The sequence below is a fragment of the Zootermopsis nevadensis genome, unplaced genomic scaffold, assembly GCF_977971745.1.
Source record: "Zootermopsis nevadensis isolate Lab colony 2312 unplaced genomic scaffold, Znev_1.0 Znev_ptg000011l, whole genome shotgun sequence".
NCBI lineage: Eukaryota > Metazoa > Arthropoda > Insecta > Blattodea > Termopsidae > Zootermopsis > Zootermopsis nevadensis.
In genome coordinates, this window is record NW_028259143.1 from 8,357,237 (window position 1) to 8,376,866 (window position 19,630).

At 36.8% G+C, this 19,630-nt stretch overlaps 1 protein-coding gene across 2 annotated transcripts in view; it reads left to right on the forward strand.

The window, feature by feature from the left end:
• Positions 1–18,610, forward strand: part of orb2 (cytoplasmic polyadenylation element-binding protein orb2) — a 256,883-nt gene extending 238,273 nt beyond the window's left edge. For both annotated transcript variants that reach the window (XM_022069926.2, XM_022069834.2), the window contains exons 4-9: positions 6,496–6,705; positions 7,278–7,390; positions 7,541–7,751; positions 9,407–9,588; positions 10,680–10,790; positions 11,916–18,610. In XM_022069926.2, coding sequence (XP_021925618.2) covers positions 6,496–6,705; positions 7,278–7,390; positions 7,541–7,751; positions 9,407–9,588; positions 10,680–10,790; positions 11,916–12,032 — 944 coding nt within the window. In that variant the 3' untranslated portion in view covers positions 12,033–18,610. The remainder of the gene's footprint in view (positions 1–6,495; positions 6,706–7,277; positions 7,391–7,540; positions 7,752–9,406; positions 9,589–10,679; positions 10,791–11,915) is intronic.
• Positions 18,611–19,630: the final 1,020 nt, after the last annotated feature.

A 19,630-nucleotide genomic window follows, 5' to 3' on the forward strand; every position in this document is an offset into this window, starting at 1 on the left:
TGCGTTGTTTTGTTAATAGCTGTGTAAATTACCGAAAATGAATGTTATAATAAAAGTTTTGGCTTGCACTTGAAGTATTTCTGTGCGTACAGTCTTTGTAGCACACACCCATTTGTCTTGGCACATTCACCCGTATTTAACTTTACCCACACTGCATCTTTAATTTGGAAATAACGTTCGTGCTCAGTGCGGCTTATTGCAGAACATTTGTTTACAAATCGCTCAGGTGACTGATTTTCAACACGAACTGTTCATCCGTAAACAAGAAACAACACAAATTATGGGACCGGTGTGATAAACTACACTAAATTTGTCGAAAGATTCTGGTTTGGGTTTGTTTGGTCTTAGACATCACATCTTGTGTTATTTCACTTAATACGTGGCAGTTCTATGAGCCGGGATAGCTCGGTCAGTATAGTGACTAGCTACGGGCTGGACGACCGGGGTTCGATCCCCGACGGGGGCAGAGGATTTTTCCTCTAGCCTCTGCGTCCAGACCGGCTCTGGGGCCCACCCAGCCTCCTCTACAATGGGTACCGGGGTCCTTTCCCGTGGGTAAAGCCGGCCGGGGGCGTGATGCTGACCACTCACCCTCATCTAGTGCCGAGGTCAAGGAAGAGAGGAGCTATACCTCCACTCACCCCAAGCGCCTACATGGCGTATAGCGGGACAAACTTTACTTATGTGGCAGTTCTGTTACGTCTTTACAACTTTTATCTTGTGTAAGTTTTATTAATTTCTCATTTTTAAAGACCACTTTTCCTGAGGCCGAAATTAACTTTTCACATCGTTCTTTAAAGTCCTTTGACAGATTTTGATGAAACGTTGTGAGAATTTCGTTTTGTTTTGGGGTTTATTTTACTTGTGAGTCGCAATACATTTTAAGTTTATCTCGTTAAGTATTAAGGTGAGATAAAAATGTATTAAACAAGTGTTAAGAAGGATCTGTCAGATACAAAGTCTGCGTTACGTTTTATACATTATTTTCATAAAAGTAACTGATCTTGATGTTATGTGAGATGTGACGTTTTGGGTCTTCCTGTGCTGTTTTGGTGTGTCTTTTATTTTGAGAGTGATGACATTGATGTCCCTTCTGACATAGTAGAAATATGGTACATGGTACGTATGAAAGACTTTAATATTGGTGTGTCTGTAGAGTCTCTATGGAGTGAGGTAGGTGTCCCAGTACCAAATATATGTTATAAAGGAATATGAACACAGTCTTCGCCTCGTTCACCGATACCGTCGGAGACTTGTTAGGTTCCATTTGCAAGATTAAAATACTATTCAAATTTGGGATGTGTCAGTGGTAACGAAGAGAGACATTTCATTGGCAGATGCCTGTCCTACTTCAATGTAAGAGTTCTTGGATGCTAGAAATATTATACAAGGTGGATATGGCATGAAATGACTGAAAGCAGGTAACCGCGCCAAGAGAAGTCCTCTGGAAATGGAGTTTGGCGTGAAGAGCTACGCTGTACTCTTTAAAAATACACAATGCACTGCACTACTGGAGTGTGTGTGTGTCTAGAATAGGAAAATACGGAGTGTACCTGTGCTACAAGATCATTACTTCCAAGTTAACTTCTCTTGGCTCGTGGACAGTACATGCTGAATATGTATTTCTACTCTTTTATGTTGTAATTCATCAATACCATACGCTGGCTTTGTCTCTTTTCGTCAGCACATTACCTTACATTCTTCTTGACAAGTTGTCTCGTCTTTCACACGTATCATGCGGTCTGTCTGACACAACAAAGAAATTATACATAGTAGGTTCTAGATAAAAGCAGACCTACTGGTGTTTGACACAGCAAAGTAGAGGAATCTAAAAGCGTAGTGATCTGAGCCTGAATTGTGGTTCATATCATAACATATCCATGATTCGAATATAAGGGACCGGTAATTAATTATAGTTTCCGAATTAAACCTATTTTTAGTGTCGTAAGAAGATGATGGAGTATAATTAACAGGACGTATTTATTCAGACTTTCCTTGAAGTACTTCCTTAGATCATTGTGCGCATAGATTGAAGTGATAGAGCCTACCAAATGAGGTGAACTTCCTTTGTATTAAAGGTGAATTTGCCCTCTGGTATCTGAGCATGACGCCATGCATGGAGATGTAGCTCCACGAATTCTAAACTCTTCACTACATGCAGGAAATCATCTGCAGCTAGACACTTTTATCGGGAACTGTCTCGCTCCTCCATATTCTTTTCCTCATTAATGTTCTCCTACCGCATTTATCTCTTCAGTTAATGAGCTGCTTCTATTGACTTTTCCAGACTCATTATGTCGTTCTCGTGCTGCGGTGTGAGCGTCTTAAAAAAACCTAAAGTAAGGTTAAAGTGAAATTTCAACTGAGGGCAGGTTATGTCCCGGAAAGTTGGTTTAAAGGAATTATCTCAGAGCATTACTTTCTTGTTAGCGTTAGGACCACTTGGAACACGTCATTATCATATACTTGTTATCTATTGGCTTCTTCCTCTCGCCGCGAACATTTGAAGTACCTGAGCTTGAAAATTGAAAGTTAAGAATAACAGACGTTTAAGAAGTTTTATCGTCCTTTAAATTTTTCAGAAAGAATTTAAATCCAATTACAACAACTGTATGTGTGGGGTTGCGTGATTTGCGAATAAGCGTTTATGAGAGCTGATGTTGTGGCGGCGGTGAGACTAGACTTTCAGATTGTGGTCATCTGAGTTGTGACATCGCATAACCTTGTTTGTGGTTACCACCGTCTTGGAGGATCAGGTTTCTTTGAAACTTTGGTTACCACCTACAACTCTTTACGGTATCAGAACCCAGTAGACCACAACATATAAAATAATTTCGTCTAACGGGAATATATATTCATAAGACTGTTATAATAAACACGCTGTTACATTATTTCAGTACAGTCTACATTCTATAGTCTATGATGTACCAGAAAGATGTATACACAGCAGCAACTTTAGTGGCCGTTTGTCAGTAAGTTGCTCATTGCTGTCGTATGTAATGATTTAGTTTATTGAAATGTCTTTATTTCATACATTGATTTCGTGTACAAATGTTTAAGGACACTTCCGTATATTTTAAATCCTGACGAAGCACTAGCTGTTTCGACAATACCACTCAGACCTTTATACGTTTTGTGCGGTACAATTTCTAATGGTTTACTATAAACCTCGTAGAGCACTTATGTACCATAAAATCAACAATCATCCTGTGCAGAGCTTAAATTTCATAGCATCTCCAATCTGAACTCAACGTTAGAATCGAGTTTCTCGCGTTTCCTTGACAACAGAGATTTGGAATGATTACTGCCATTATAAATCTCAGTATGCCTGTAAATAAAGTCTAATATTTGAATGCATGTAGGAATATATTTGCCATATGTTCATAAACGCAGACACGCCTATCATACAGGTGAAGCTACTGAAGAGTTGAATCGAGAAGTAATAAGTTAAGAAGAATGACTAGCTTTTTGACATTATCCATGCCCTAATTTTGATAAAAAAACGACGCTTCGAATGCTGGACTCTGCCTCTGTCCTCAGGTAAAACCTACTCTGTTGATTATAAAAAGAAAAGATCTTACGAATGGAACGAGCAGAGTAGGTTTTGCGTGATGATGGAGGCAGACTCCAGTCTCCGAAACATTATTTTAAATTAAAATTGTAATTTTACAACATCGTCACAAAACTTTCGATTTAAGTTCAGAATAATTTACATACATTTTACTTTAGATTAAATACAGGGAGTCCAGGTCCAGATAATATAAGTGTAAAGCCATTTAAATATGTACGAAATATAATAAAAGGAGAACTACTCATGATATTCAACAACACATGACTCGTGAGAAGGTAAATAACAAGAGATTGGGAAGTAAGTCTGGTAATAAATAGACTTGTACATGATGAACGTTCAGTGCCGTAGAATGTTTTGTAATGCAATCCAGTACAACTGTTATACTGTTATATTCTTAGTTAAAAGCGTTGGGGTTTTTATTGTTTATCCATTCTTATTTCTTAATTAATTTTTGTTTTTCCTTCATCCTGTGCCGTATTCCATTCCTTCGTTTTAGAACATCCTCCATTATGGCATCTGATGGAAATTCATAAAAAGAGAGTTATCTCTCATTTTGCTGCATTGAGTTATGGTTCAGGAGCCCGAACAGGAAGCAAGATCCACCGAAGTGGTCTAATAAAAACAAGAAATTATTTGAAGTTCTGTATACAAGCAGTGGAATTTTGGGGACACGCCTGTTTTTATTGGTAATTCCTTCATTCTTCTCTGTACTTGGTTTGAAGTAACGCTGTGATAATTCGTGCACTGTAGTTTAGTCTAATCGGTTTTGTACACAGACGAAAGGCTTTTTGTAGTATTCAAAGCCCTCTGCAGCTTACTTGGAGCTTTCGATTGGTCTTCTCCACTGCTGAGTATTAACACCAAGAGCAAGCTTTAGATTTCTGAATATTTCCTCTTTCACTACAACACCGAACTGCACTGCATCCCACCCTCGTGCAATTTGCATACGACCTAACCTAACCCCATCTCATCATCCATTCTGTCTGCCCGTTCCCTCCAGAGCAAAAGCAATAGATTTTTTAGTTCTCTACAGTGGGCTTTATAAAGTAGACTCTTTAGGCAACGACGCACAGGTCTAGTGTATGTTCACTGGAGGAAAAACGAGTTACGTGACAAGCTGAAGGAACCAGTTCATTGTCATAGGATAATATCTGCTTTTCAGACCCACTTAGTATATGGCAAATGACTTGCTTTCGTTTATTTTGTGCCTGTGCTCTGACTGAGAACGATTTAGCTTTCATTTATATCGAAATAAACGTTCCCGTCTCTGGACCATGTTTGAATTCCAGCACCTCTGAAACTTAATTATAACTTTTCCGAGTTTGTATCCAAAGTTTAGATTTCTACACCCATACGAAATAACAGGAAATGGTACATAGAAGACAGGAAGATAAAATATTCATATATTTGAACTTATCGCATTTTAGAAGGCTTTGTTACCTGTCTTTGTATTAAGATTTTGTCTCGCATTTTGAACACGAGACATGAACATAGCCTCACACTTTATTTTTTTCTGCAATTACTTCTAGACCAACCTCCACGCTGGCTGATAATAGCGACATACCGAAATGTCGGGTTTCAACTTGCATTGTAGTTTCTCTGCTGTAGCAGTGACTTTAAACAATCTGTTAAGGAAAATAGCTGATGGAGACATTTGTAACACGATATGCAAGTACACGTTCCATTGTATGAATTACCTGTAATAACCTTTGCGGTACACTTGCGTAACCGTTGTCCGCTTCTCAAACAGCAAACTCTAATTCTGATTATTTTTTCGCTTGGCTTAGTGTTTAGCAACGCTGCTTTGTTTTAGGGAGACCCAGGGTCCAAATCTTGAATCAGAGGCCGGATAACCTAAGTTTTCGGCCTGTCACTCCAACCAAATGCCTGGACAAACCTAAATTAGAACGCGACCATTACCTTGTGTCGTTTCCAATTTATTAATCATAACCCAGCCGTAAGACGTGCATTAAAATTTATAATTGTCATAATGACAGTAATTGCAGAAATCCTAGTTTTTTTTTCAAGGTAAGTATCCTGATCGCATTTCCACAAAAGCAACTGCTTGTATGTTAGCTCAGTTTGTGGCTGTCTGTACAGTGTGTACTGGGTTGGGAGGGGCGGACGGATACCCGAATGGGTGGGCTAGTCGACAGTTGGACAGATAATGCGTCTCACAGTTACTAGCAAACAGAACGTCATGTTCAGAAAATACAAATATACCTCAGTTATAGAATGTTCCCAACGGACAAAATACACAAATGAACAAAGTCGCATACAGTCACATTGTAACAGTTACTACTTACAAGTTTCGCGTATTTGTAGACAGGTACAGTTTCACTATAATCAACCTTATGTTTGTATTTAAGCAAACAACTTTCGATAATAAGTGCATTAGCGTCTTGGTTTTATTTTAACAATTCAACATATTAAGTTCACCAATTACATATTACATTTTGATATATAAATTACTTTTAAACACTTCCTTTGTGAGATCTTATTTAAATCAACAATTCAGGAAAAAATCAATAATTGAATATCAATACCATTTGTAGTTGCGGAAGTTGAAGCATACTTCGTTTTAGAAATGGCTGCTTGCTGACACCGACCCCATTTCCATCTTCAGGGCTTATGGAGACAGTATGTTTGTCTGAAACATCGGTATCTACCTACGAGTCCACATGGCATGTTAACCCTGAACAACAACATTGACAACTTTCTACTTTTGTTCTTTTCATGCTACAAACATATGAAAGGCTTAAGTGCGTCTTCAGTTCTTGACTTTTGCTTCAGTGTTAGCCATCTTACTAATTAAAAGACATACATGATATAGCATAATTTTTTAAAGCAATGGATAATGACATAAAACTTCTTTCGTACTGCAAAATGTTGGACACCCTCTGATATTTCGTGTGTGTGTGCAGGCAAGTCACCATTCTTCCCTGGGTTGGAGGAACAAGCAGCATTGCTGGAGGATCCAGCTACACATCTGGTAGATGGTCAAGTGCTGCCTCAAGCTGCACCCCCACTCAGCTCTCCTTCACGCTCATCCCCACATAGCCAGGGGTCAGAGACAGGAGAACGCTACTCCAGGAAGGTCTTTGTTGGTGGCCTGCCTCCTGATATTGATGAAGGTATGTTGGTTGAAGTTTTTACACTGCAGATCCAAAATAATTGATGTTTATGAAAACTATTATAATGTGTGGGTATAGCCCATCATTTCATTCTAAAGTCTTTCTGCTATGCGTTGATGAAAGGCTGTTGTGTTCTTCATTTAATTGGCATTCAGTCACGTTCAAGCAGTTGAGCTGTTACGCTGTCAGTTAATGACGGCAGTTTTGTGTTTTATACACAGAAGTTTAGTGCTAGGTTGTGGTTATGCTGTTTATGTTTTAAATTTGAATACTTCCACTTCTGAGTTCACTTTCATTTGTTGGTATTATTGCTTTTGTCTTATTCAGTCTGCTTATGCATACAATACTTTCAATTCATGATTTTAGTTCATGAACATTTTCTGCGCAGATTGAGAATGTGCGGAACTATACTTTAATTCCGTTGCATATCTTCGTTATCGTTAGTTATGCATCAGAGACAAATTTACCAATAGCATTTTTCTACATTATAAAATTAGTATTATTTTGTATATGTGGAAAATGCATAAAAACCTTAATAATTTTAATTGCCAGTACTGATGATGTGTTTCCAGATGAAATCACGGCTAGTTTCCGTCGCTTTGGCCCTTTGGTAGTGGATTGGCCTCACAAGGCTGAAAGCAAGTCTTACTTTCCTCCCAAGGGTTATGCCTTCCTGTTGTTTCAGGTAAAGTGAAATTAAATTGAGGTTATGGTTGTTCATTTTATCATATTTGACGATATATTGTATTAAATTAATTTCATTATCAATTATTTGGTTTGTTTGCTATATTTTTGCCTCAACATGAATGTTCATACTTCTGTTTGTGGCTTCTAGGATGAAAGCTCAGTGCAACAGCTGATTGATGCCTGCATTCAGGATGATGACAAACTCTATCTGTGTGTTTCATCACCGACAATAAAAGATAAGCCTGTGCAGATCCGACCTTGGCGACTCTCTGATGCTGACTTTGTGCTGGATGCTTCCATGCCACTGGACCCACGCAAAACAGTATTTGTGGGTGGAGTACCACGCCCTTTGAAAGCAGGTCAGTTTTTTTTGAACACAAAAATTATCAGACACTTTTGTGTGTCGTATATGTTGTCTAAGAATGGCACCAATGTGTTTGAAGGCAAGATCTCATTACTTCTGATAACAGTCTCACATAGTAAGAGATGTATTGGTTGTCTTGTCATGAATTATCATGCAAAAGTGGATTCTTATTTTAAAAAGGATGTTGGACGGAATGGTCAAGAAATTTAATTTGTCAAGTCAGAAATACTCTTGAGGAGAAAACCATGGTCAATGTGGCTCTCAAAGTAGGTCATCTTTAGCCCTTTGATTTAAAAGGGAAACAACTTTCAGTGTGGTTAGAACAATTTGAAGCATAGTATGAATTCGGTGATATAGAATGACTGAAAAGCGCAAGACTCGTATTTGGTACTGTGTCTGATATGTCTACCAGCAATGCTGCAAGACATTGAAACTGAAGTTACATTTTGAACTTCGAGGGCTAAAGTATTGACAGAAAGAATTTCAGTAAGACAGTGCAAGATGTCGTAGAATCTGTTCAAGAGTCTAAGTGTAGTTATGAAGGAGCTTACATGGCACAGCATCTGCTAGATAGATTCGTCATCAGTGTTCATGCAGAATAGATTCATGGGTGAAGAGTCCACTTCTGACAGTGTGATAACTTTTCACTTAGCAAGATCATCACAAAATCTTGCCTTAAAGCAGATGGGTACCAACCCAGTGTAAGTTTTATACACATATGGATGTCAGTCATAGACAACATTTAAACACATCTCAGGTATGTGAATAATTAAATTAATTAAAATGCATCAGTTGGTGTTTTAATGAGCAAACTGAGAACAGAAATATATTCCAAGAGAAATGAAACATCCTTTTATGACATTTAAGTTTTCGTAATGATACTTGTTCACTGTGGATTGCTCCAGACATCATACCATGTTAAAATGGTAAAATGTACTGATGTTTATAGGAACTTATTATCCCATCGCATTGCAGACTGTGTGTGACCAGTCACAGTCTGTTATATTCCTAAATCAACCTCCTTCTGACACTGCACTCCCATAATCTTGACTCTGTTTTTCAGAAGTTTCTCAGAAATTTCATTAATTTTTGACATTTCATTGTGGTGCAGTACCCAGAAGAATGAAGTGGAACAGCATTTCATGTTGTAGAAACATAAAATTATTGTTGAAATTGGTTTTGAAGTACTATTCATTTTTCCAGAACTTATGCAAAACTCGAAATAAGTAATTATGTTAAACTACCCCAATAGAGAAATATTTTTCTTCTTCTATGGCTCTCCGGTCTGTATTCGGTCCATGGCCTCCCTGTCCGAGGCTTTGATTGAGGTTTCAAAACATCTTCCTTTTCACGGTGCAAGGTTGTTAGCCTTGCAACCAACCCCCAACCTGGAGGACCAGGGTACCTGTCTTAGTCTGACCTCTCCCCCTCGACCAATCTGGCTAGGGAGGCCCTACCAGTAGCTATGCTATGTTGGCAGAAGTATTTTTAGTTGACTTTAATTACTTCACAAGGGAATAAATACAGTATCAAGAGGTGAATTCATGTGCACATGTGTGTGCTTGTAGGGTTAAACCTTGTTGGTTATCCTAAAATGATAGCAGTTTCTGTTTCCTGCCGTAACAAGTTTGTGAATAACTTTGCTCATAGTGGAGTTGGCGATGATCATGGACCGTTTATATGGCGGCGTGTGCTATGCTGGCATTGACACTGACCCAGAGTTAAAGTACCCAAAAGGAGCTGGTCGAGTAGCATTCAGCAATCAACAGAGCTACATTGCAGCCATCAGTGCTCGTTTTGTGCAGCTGCAACATGGTGATATAGATAAGAGGGTAAGTCTCCTAATCCTTGCATTTTTGTATTCAAAATACATTGGAAGACCTAGGATAATTGAGTCATTAAAAGTGGTCAATGCAACAAACATCTTTCTTCAATTACATATAAAGATATGCAAACTCCAGGTTTGTCATACAAAGCTAAGTGATTTAACCATAATATAGTAATAACAACAATAAGATGGATGTCCCAGTTATCAATACCATCAGCTGTGAAATTTGAATATTTTTTTAACTTTGTGTCAAATGTGAAGAGTTCTTAAATTAATTTATGACACACTTGAGTAGTAGAGACTTTCAAGAATGTTTATTAATTAATACATACAGGTTACAATGCAGCATTGTTTAATAGAACAGTAGTTAACATTGAAACTTATAAAAACACCAGTAATTATCACAAAATGCTCTGCTTGTGCTAGTAATTGACATTTTGTCCCAGTGTTTGACATGAATAGATGTATGGACAGTAGTATATTTTTGTAAGGATTATTACCAGAAAAGAAACTTAATCAGTGGAATCAAAGAGTTTGTTTTCTAATTAAACTGAGTATGAATTATCATAAAAGATAAATTAATTTACTTCAACACTTATAAAATCGAAGCTGTAATCTCCTAAAAGTCAATTTACTAAAAAAAAATTTACAGTTGTTTCTTTATATTATTAGTACATCTCCTATGTAGTATGTACTTTTATTTTTCATATGCTTTTTGGCTTTAATAATTACTGACAGACTCTGGCACAAAAACTAAGAGCTATAGATAAACGATAAAAGGTGGCCTTCATACAGTAAATGTACAAAACTATCCAACCAGCTGGGATAGTCTGATAAATTTCCATTGAAGCCTGAATGTGTTAACTATTCCTTGCAAGAAATGTTTAGTTCTTAAGTTCTGTTAGTTGCAACAAGACGTTATCACATCAGACTTTTGGTAACTCAGTCATTGATGTACATTTAAAAGTCACAAAATAAGACTATGTGAGATTATGTTTATGTATTGGACATTGAAAGAAAGAGTTTAAACCGGCACAGCCACCTTGATATATCCAATTATTAGTCAGTAGTGTAATCTTTGCTTGTTTACCAAAGGTGGAGGTTAAGCCATATGTGCTGGATGACCAGATGTGTGATGAGTGCCAGGGTCAACGCTGTGGAGGCAAATTTGCACCTTTTTTCTGTGCTAATGTGACTTGTCTTCAGGTTAGTATGATTCTCCATAGTTTAATATTTTGTAAGATTTTGTGGAAGGAGAATGCTCTCTCATAATATGTCTCAGTCTGGTAGATACATAAATGAATGATGATAATGTATAAAGCAACAATGAAATTAGTTTGTTGTGTGTTTTTACTTGTTTTTTTTAATCTGGCCCATGTGTGTACATTATGATGTATAAACATGCAAGATCTCAGGGTGATATTGGAAAACTTGCCCTTTGAAGATGGTATGAAAGTGGTTAAATTTAAAGAAATTCAGAAGTGCCAGCATGAAATAAGGCAAATGTTTGTTACATCATAGAAGAAGCTGGTATATATGTTCTGCATATTCATAATTTTCAGCAATATTTATGAAACAGCATTTCTTTGGCAGGGGCTTTTATATTTGGTATGATTTTTGTAAAGAGTAGGCAGGAAATTTTTGTTAAGTAATATTTTGTTCTTTTGTCACAAATATGTCCTTCTAGTGGGTCTAACGGAGACAATTATTTTTTACAGTTACCTTGCATGTACTCAGGTTGTTTTAGCAAGCAATCATGCCAAAACTCTTCTATTCAGTAAAATAGTAAATTAAAATGTCCTTCAAATCTGAATTCACAGCTTCTGAAAATTCTTAGCCTTTTACATTAACTAACTTGTCCAGTAAGAATTGTCTTGTTCATAATAGCATGATGTTCATTTTGACAGTTAGTAATTTTGGTGTTAAAACATTTTGTAGTTATAGTTCAGAAAATACTTCTTCTCTTTCATTTAACATGTACATACACATATTCACATATTGTGTACTCTTTCAGTATCTATGAATGACAGCTGTGAAGTACTAACTTATCTCTTGTGCTATTAATTTCATATTAACATGAACATTTAATCTGATCGCAGTATCCATTCTGGTAATCCAATGGTTTCTTGTAATTGCACCAGCATCATGACTTTTATTCTTTCCAAGTCCAAGATTTACAGTGAAAGGGACTTCATTTTACAACATTTTTAAACTGTTACATTTTGTTACCATTGTGTATATTATCTTATCACAGCGTGCTTATAAAAATTGATATCTTTATTTGTTACATATTTGCAAATTTAATAAATTTAAATATACTGATATTTTCAGTACTACTGTGAACACTGCTGGGCTACCATTCATTCCCGGCCTGGACGCGAGTTCCATAAGCCACTAGTGAAGGAAGGGGCAGACCGCCCACGGGCTGTCCCATTCCGCTGGTGTTAACGTCGGAGCGCTTTAGCTCATAACGATCGAACGGCCCTGGAGACAGTGTGTAGACAGCCTGGGAAGATGGGTGGTGTGGCACCAACATCCATCGCTTTGCTGCATTCAACATTTTATGCAGCAGCAAGTCGTCACGGGGCGTTCAACAGAACTTGGCAACTAGGAAATTTGATAGCAAGTGCGTCGTTTTGTCGCCTCAAAACCACCATCACGATAACAACTGTAGGCTAGCTGTTTTCATCGCTGTTTATATATATAGAACATAATTATATAGTTATATATATATATATATATATCTATACATATATGGTATGTAACCACACATTCTTAAAATATCTTTTTTAAAGAATGAATTCTTCAAAATGTAGCATGATTGAGCAGATTGTCCATTAGATAACTTATTCCTTTTAATTATGCACTGGTTCGCATGAGGCAAACTAAAATTCCTGTTGTGGCCACCGATGATGGTATCATAGGTATGTAGCAGTTGTAACAGTGTGATTTCTTAGCATCTCTGCCAATTCTTCACACAGAATTTTTGTAAATTTTCAGGGTATTTGTAAATATGCATTAATAGTTCAATCTACTTTTCTATCAGGCGTACAGAGTGCGTAACAAGGCATGTAATTAACAAACTTGCCAATTATCTAGCCTCCTCCATACTTTCCCTTGACCTTGTAATTTTCATACCTCCTTGGTGTAAATAGTCGTTGTAAAATATACCGGTAGTTATTCAGTACATTAATTTGTTTCATATTGAGAAGTGTATCTTCCATATTTATTTTTTGGGTCTCGTTTTTGTACATAATGAATTTTTGCCACAGACGGATATCTGCCGCTACAAAGGCTCGTATTGCTACTGACCAACAAATGGTCAGTTGGTTGCTGGGCTGCAGCCTGTTACATACTTTTGATACATTTCCTAGGTAATGAACTGCATAATTTACACATTTATTACAATGTTTGTAGTCTCTTTACCAAAAGCATTGGCAGAGAATCTAGAAAAAGAAACAAACTTGACTTTTGTAGCTTCGTTGTGCACACACATTTTATAAAAAGTACATTTGTCATAAATTGATCTGTATATTTGTCTCAGCTTGTTTGTTATCCATTCAACCTTTAGGAATACTGATTCATTGCCCCTGTTTAAAAATTTTCCTATTGATCAAGTGATGGTGACAATTAAGAAACAAAATCTGCCTTGCAGTAAAACATCTCTTGACCTTTCTTGACAGAATTAAATCCATACAGAGCACTGTGTAGTCATTTGCCTTGTGGCTCATTCTTACTGTGAAAATATAAAATTGTCCATATTTTAGATGTCAACCCATAGGTATCACTCAGGCTGTTCCTTCACAGTCCAATGTAGACTACGTACCATGTGCGTATTGTAACTTAGCGTAATGTATTGTAGGTTTACTCATGCCACCTGTACCTTCTTTTCAAAGACTGGTATAGTGCACTTGAGATGGATCTATTTGTATCATCAATGACAGTACATTTTTATTCTGGCATTAATATGAAGTGTATGCCCATGTATGTTTGCTCATGATTTGCTATTTCTGACATGTGATAATGATCCTAGACATCATTTATACATGAAGATGTAGGTAGATGTCTTGTGTCAGACATGGAGTCACCATTTTATTCACTTGACTATAACCTCAATGTTTCCAGTCTGTGTGCATGTCTTACTTCAGCTGGCAGTGATCTCCATGTTGTGTCATGTTGTCACTTACCTCAGCTGAGCTAAATGTTCAAGTATATGCTCTTGCCCTCCTGTGAAGGGGAAGAAGCAAGGAGGGAGGGCAGGACTGTCCTGTTATTTTACTTAGTCCTCCATTTCATTGTGTCAGTCAACCCATGCGTGCTTGTTTTATACAGGAGGTGTTAGGTGTAAAGGGCACTTTACATAACAAAGCCCACCTTCTTGTAATCTGTGTGATAAAAAGTGTAGGTACTTTGCACGAATGTAGTCTTTTTCAATAGATTTGTATTTTTGAGTGTTAAAGTTTTTTATACAGCTGTTGTTATCTTAGTTAAGGGCAAGATGTAAACATGTGAAGGGATACTCGGAGAGGCCCGTCAGGTACAGATTTGACCCTCTAGTTTTCTATTTTTCTTCCCCTTTTAAAATTTATGGTTCCTTGTGCAGGTGGATGAGACAAGGCTGGAGCTGGTCAGTATTAGGGCAAAGCCTCCACGGGAGATAATATCACTCCTGATGGCTGTCTGGCCAGCCATCCAAGGTCAAACCTTGCAGCTCCCATCTACTCGGCATGGTATCGTGATTTTGCCCTGTCTGCCCAGTCCAATTGGTATGAGCAGATGGTAGCACCTGACAGACATTCTCACTTTGCTCGTCATGTTTATAACATTTGCACGTGATCTCCCCATACCAAAGAAAATGTGAAACATGGATGTAAAGATGCTACTTGGTCTGAAGTGCCCAGTGTACTTTTCTAGGGCAAGTCAGATTTCTAAACAGATTTTTTCCTTTTCTAATTTTACATAGATACCTAAAAAATATAAATATAAATTGCAATGTTTTCCATAGTTGTTGTCTATTGTAGTGCAAAACAGGGCAAATTGCAAACTGTTAATAATCTATTGTACCAAAGTTTGGTGCACTTACCTAAACACAGCCTTGGGTTATGATTGTTATTCAAAGGCCCTTTTTTCACCTGTCCAAATGAGGTTTTCAATTTGAAACCCTACATTCAATTCTGTTTAAATTTAAATAGTAGCACTTGTGCACGTAGGGTTTGCCTGGGTAGTTCTCTAGTCATTGGTATTGTAGAGGGGCTTTGGTCTTGGCATAGAAATGTTCTGGTTCCTATCACGGGGAAATAGGTAACTCTCATTGACATAACCAACTACCATTTTGGTACAAATAATTATTCATTTTATATCACATTGTTTGTAAAAGAAATATAACTTACCCCCTTTTGTACTGTTTATAATGCTTTGAATTCCAAGGGATCACCATGATTTTGCATAAAGATATATGTATTGACTTCTAAACTGTGTCTCTTGGATCTCTGTTAGCTGTTGTAAAATTTGTTGTAGGTGTCAGGGAAGAAACAATTATCATCATTTGGTGCCATCAGTTGGGGGGTGTAGGAAGGTGTACAGAGTTTTAGTTTTTTAAACAGAATTAGTTCCAGCAAGTAATAGAAATCTTGCTTCTAATTTTAGATTTTTCAATATGACATTTTTCATGCTGATTTTAAATGTTAAATAGTTACATGTGTTTTTAAATATTTATTCAATTCTAATGATTGAATATGTTTTATGGTATTTTAACAGTTTATTTACTTTCCTTAACTAGTTACATTGTACTTTGTTTTAATGAGTTTTTATGTTTTATCGTTCTGTGTTTGATGTGCGTTAAGCCTCATGATATGCATGGCAAGATGTGATCCTAAGAGTTAATTTGTAGTTGCAGCCAACATAATGTTCGCTGCTTAGCAGCTGGCAACTCCTCGGTGCTTAGCGGCAACTTGCTGGGCTTTCTAAATTGGACTGCGATGTGAGGCAGAGGGTGGGGAAGTAGGAAATACATTGAAGATGACTGTCTTCTTCAGACTCATCGCTATGAGAACCTTGAATCCTACAGGAAATACAGTAGTGGTCTTCAAGTTTAATACTTGCAGTACACACTGGTATCTCCTACTTCGTGAGAGGCCATCTTTTAAGTAGTATAGGGTAGGCTTGGAGACCTCTAAGGAATGTTTGTCAGTCAGTCAGTCACCCACCTTCTGAAGGAGGGATAAAGACGGTCAGATGATAGGCTGGCCTAATATACTGTATCTTTTCTACAAATAGAATACCACAATTTAAATATAAAAAATACAGTTGATGTTATGTGATAGTTGTATTTAATACAAAATCTACACGTGATTATTTTGTAGCCTTGGGTAACTTATTTAACACTTAGCACTATATTTAACTTTTTTAATAAGACTTCGTAAAATTGTATAAAATATTCCAGTGTGATGATTCCATGTATTCTATTGTAACCAGTCGATAACTTTCATAGTTTTGCCTCAGCAGCACAAACACCAAAAGTACAGATTTCTACGTGTCACGAGGTGCATGAAATTGGCCATTAGAGGCATTATTATGGGCATCCTCAGAGGTAAACAAGTTTTAGTGCGTAGAAATGGAAAATGGCAGTATATTTGCAAGTCTGAAACTTGAACATTTGTATTAAATTAATATTTTAATTTTACAGAAAGGCTTTTGACAATTCAGGAAGCATTAATCCAAGTAAAATATTTATAGTGATTCATTCTTTATCCTGTAAACTGGTTTGTGCTGTATTAATGTTTGCATAAAAAACTACTCCTGTATCATATGGTAAAACCCACCATGCCTGTCTGTTTGGATCCTGGACACTCGGGCAGCAACATTGGTCTGTAGTACATGTGAAAGGTGCACAGGGTATATCACCTTTCATGGCAAAATCATATAGGAAAAGTCGCTCACATATAAAATAAGTAATGAAATGGTAATGCTTTAATCATTTTATGAATACTAAATCTTTCTTTGGCCTTATAATGTGCTACTGTGGAAATGGGATGTTAGTAACAAGTGGTGCTGAATTTAGTCACAGGGAAGTGGGAGGGGACAAATTGTGGACACTGGAAATTTCTAGCATTGTACATTCAGTTCCAGTTAAATTATTGTCACAATGTGGCATCCTTAGAGTACCTGATTTGGCTATTTTGAAATTGATGCATAACGTTAATACTTGTCCCACCTTCCTGTGGTTCTGTCAAAGAGGTTTGCATATCCTGTGTACACGATTCCAATAGCATTTTGTAATAATTCTGGATTGTAAATGTGAATATCTATTTTCGTATCCCAGCAAAAACTAATAAAAAAATTGTTATGAGCAGCTGCAAAATTCAATTTGAGTAATGCTGATCAGGAAAGGGGCATGGAAGAGTACCCAGTCATATAAATTAATGTCCATCTTTGTCCTGTACATGTTTTATTAATTATTAGCCAATAAGATGGTTATATTCATCCAAAAACTACATGGTGCTTCATTTAGATTGTTATATATTTTTATGTTTTTTTATATATTTCAAATAAAAATTAGTTACTTTCACACAATAATTCTCAATATCAAATAGCGAAGCTGGATGTCAGTAATCTGGAGCATATATAAAGACTTTTTTTTAAGTTTCTCGTTACAGTTATTAATACTAGTTATAAATAATGTGCAGTATTATTGTATACTGAATTATTCTCATGTTTAAAAAAATGGTCCCTTCTTTGGGTATATGTGGGAAATTTTTGTATGGTTTGCAGTGTTTCTATCCTGCAGTGATTTTTGTACTATTCAACTCCCATCCTTTTCATGCTGACATAACAGCTGCCTTAGTCCTGATGCCATGGGCACTATCTGTCCCCTAGACTTGTTGGCAATTTGGGTTCATAGCTCTAGAAACAATGATGATATTGATGTGTGGTGTGAATGGTGGGACATTGGTATAATACAAGTAATTGTTGGTTACATTCTGTTTAGTCATGCTACCTAGTGCAATATGTTGATTGGGTCCCTCAATGATGTACTGATGTGTATTTGAGTGTGTGTGTGTGAAAAAGAGAGAGAAAGGGCCTTATGCAATATAAATTTGCTTTAATGATTTAACTGGTGATTGGTTACCACCTTGATACAATAATATAGTGCATATAATGCTGTGAATGCAGGTCAGTTCCTTACTGCAACCCAACAAGCCAAAGGGAAACGCCGCATCAAATGACTGCCCCCGACATAAGGACAGTATGGCAAGGGGATGGAAAGTACCCCTCAATCTAGTGTAAATTTTCTGGTTAAGCAGGGTTTTACTCTAAGTTTCCCAGCCCTTGCTGTCTTGGCTTTAGAGTCCCAACTCCTCTGTATAAGAGGATCACCCATTGTTCTAGTTCACTCAAGTTAGGAATGCACTAGTTAGCATTCTGATAGTAATATGGGGTACTTTGCGTGCATTTCAACCACTACCTACTATTTTTATGAATTTTTGTACATTTTTCTAATTTTTGTATGATGTACTACCCTGGGCGGCGGGAAGTGGCTTGGAGGCAAAGCTTGCTCGCTGCTTGGGATTCATGTTGTTACCTGCCCTCTTGCTCATGGTTTGGATGCACCATCCCTAGCCACTTCCTGAAGCCCAGCATTGCTTATTTGTACCAGGGGAGTTATTCCTAGTTATATTTGTTGGATATCAAAACTTTTTATGTTTTATAAAATAATTATAAAAAATGTGAACTGTGTTTATTTGATAAATATTGGTGTTAATTATTCATGGCAAACAGAGTTTTCATATTGTATTCCTGTCATCCAATTTATCCTTCCTCATATGTCCTTACTAACATCTATGTTTCTTCTTTTCTACTTTATCTCTACTAGTTGCTTTGATCTTTGGAAAAATTCCTATGTGATAATCAATCTGTTTGATCTACAGTTCTGCCTGAAAACATGGCTCTTGTACTAACTACTTAACAATATTCTTTTCTGATGTAATTTTTGGTAGTTTAATAAAGCAGGTGATATTTAAAACTAACCAACTAACTCTGCCTTACTGCAAACCACAGGCAGCACTCAACACCAAATGGGAGTTGGCTACGGTTGAGCTCAGTGAGTGCTGAGATCTCTCTGTAGCCTCTCAAATATGTGAAGGTTGTTACTTGAATTCTTGTATAATGTGGTTTGCAGTAAAAACTTATTTGTTTTATTATTGTTTTATGTAATGTTTATTTTCTCAACACTTCAGTGATGATACTGAGGCACTACACAGTTGCCTTATGTCAACTGAGTATCCCCTAATGCACTCTTCCTACAACCATAGTAACATAAACTTCCTGAAATCAGTGGTCAGTGTTTGTCAGTCTTCACGAGATATCATTCATCTTTTTTCATAATTCCTGTTCAGTACAAGTATAAACAGGATATTGAAGAAGTGGTATCAATTGTCTTCCAGGTCATACGCCTTGTAATCTTGTAGGTGGCTATCAGTGTTTCAGAGGAATATATCACCTCTAAGTTTAGACTTTAGTTATCCCAAACAGTAATGACTTACAATACTACATAGCTTCACAATCCAGAAGACCATTTTCAACATCTTTACCACCATGAGAATCCCAAATCTCAAGGGCAAGTGATATTAATTAATTTGCTTGTAAATGGGAAGTGCAGACTTCATCAAGCAATGAAATTGTTCTCTGAAACACCAATTTATAACTTGCAATATGTTACATTTGTTTTTTAACAATATAGCTTGTTATCTTGGTTTCTGAACAACTGATACGAATATTTATTCAAATATTACGTTTAATTTCAGTTAACCTACCAATTGAAATGAAGTGAAAACATAAGACTGATGGAGAAGTAAATTTGTTCATTCATCTGTGGGCACTAATTCTGATAAATCAGTTCTCTTTCATGTCTAAATTGTTAGGCTTTCTGATTTAATAGAACTAAAATCGAAGCTAAAGCTTAATGAGTAGCCAGACTTGTAAACTAAATCTGAAGGTTTGTGATGATGCTGTAATGATAAAACAAACTTTCTGGACATTATCCATTA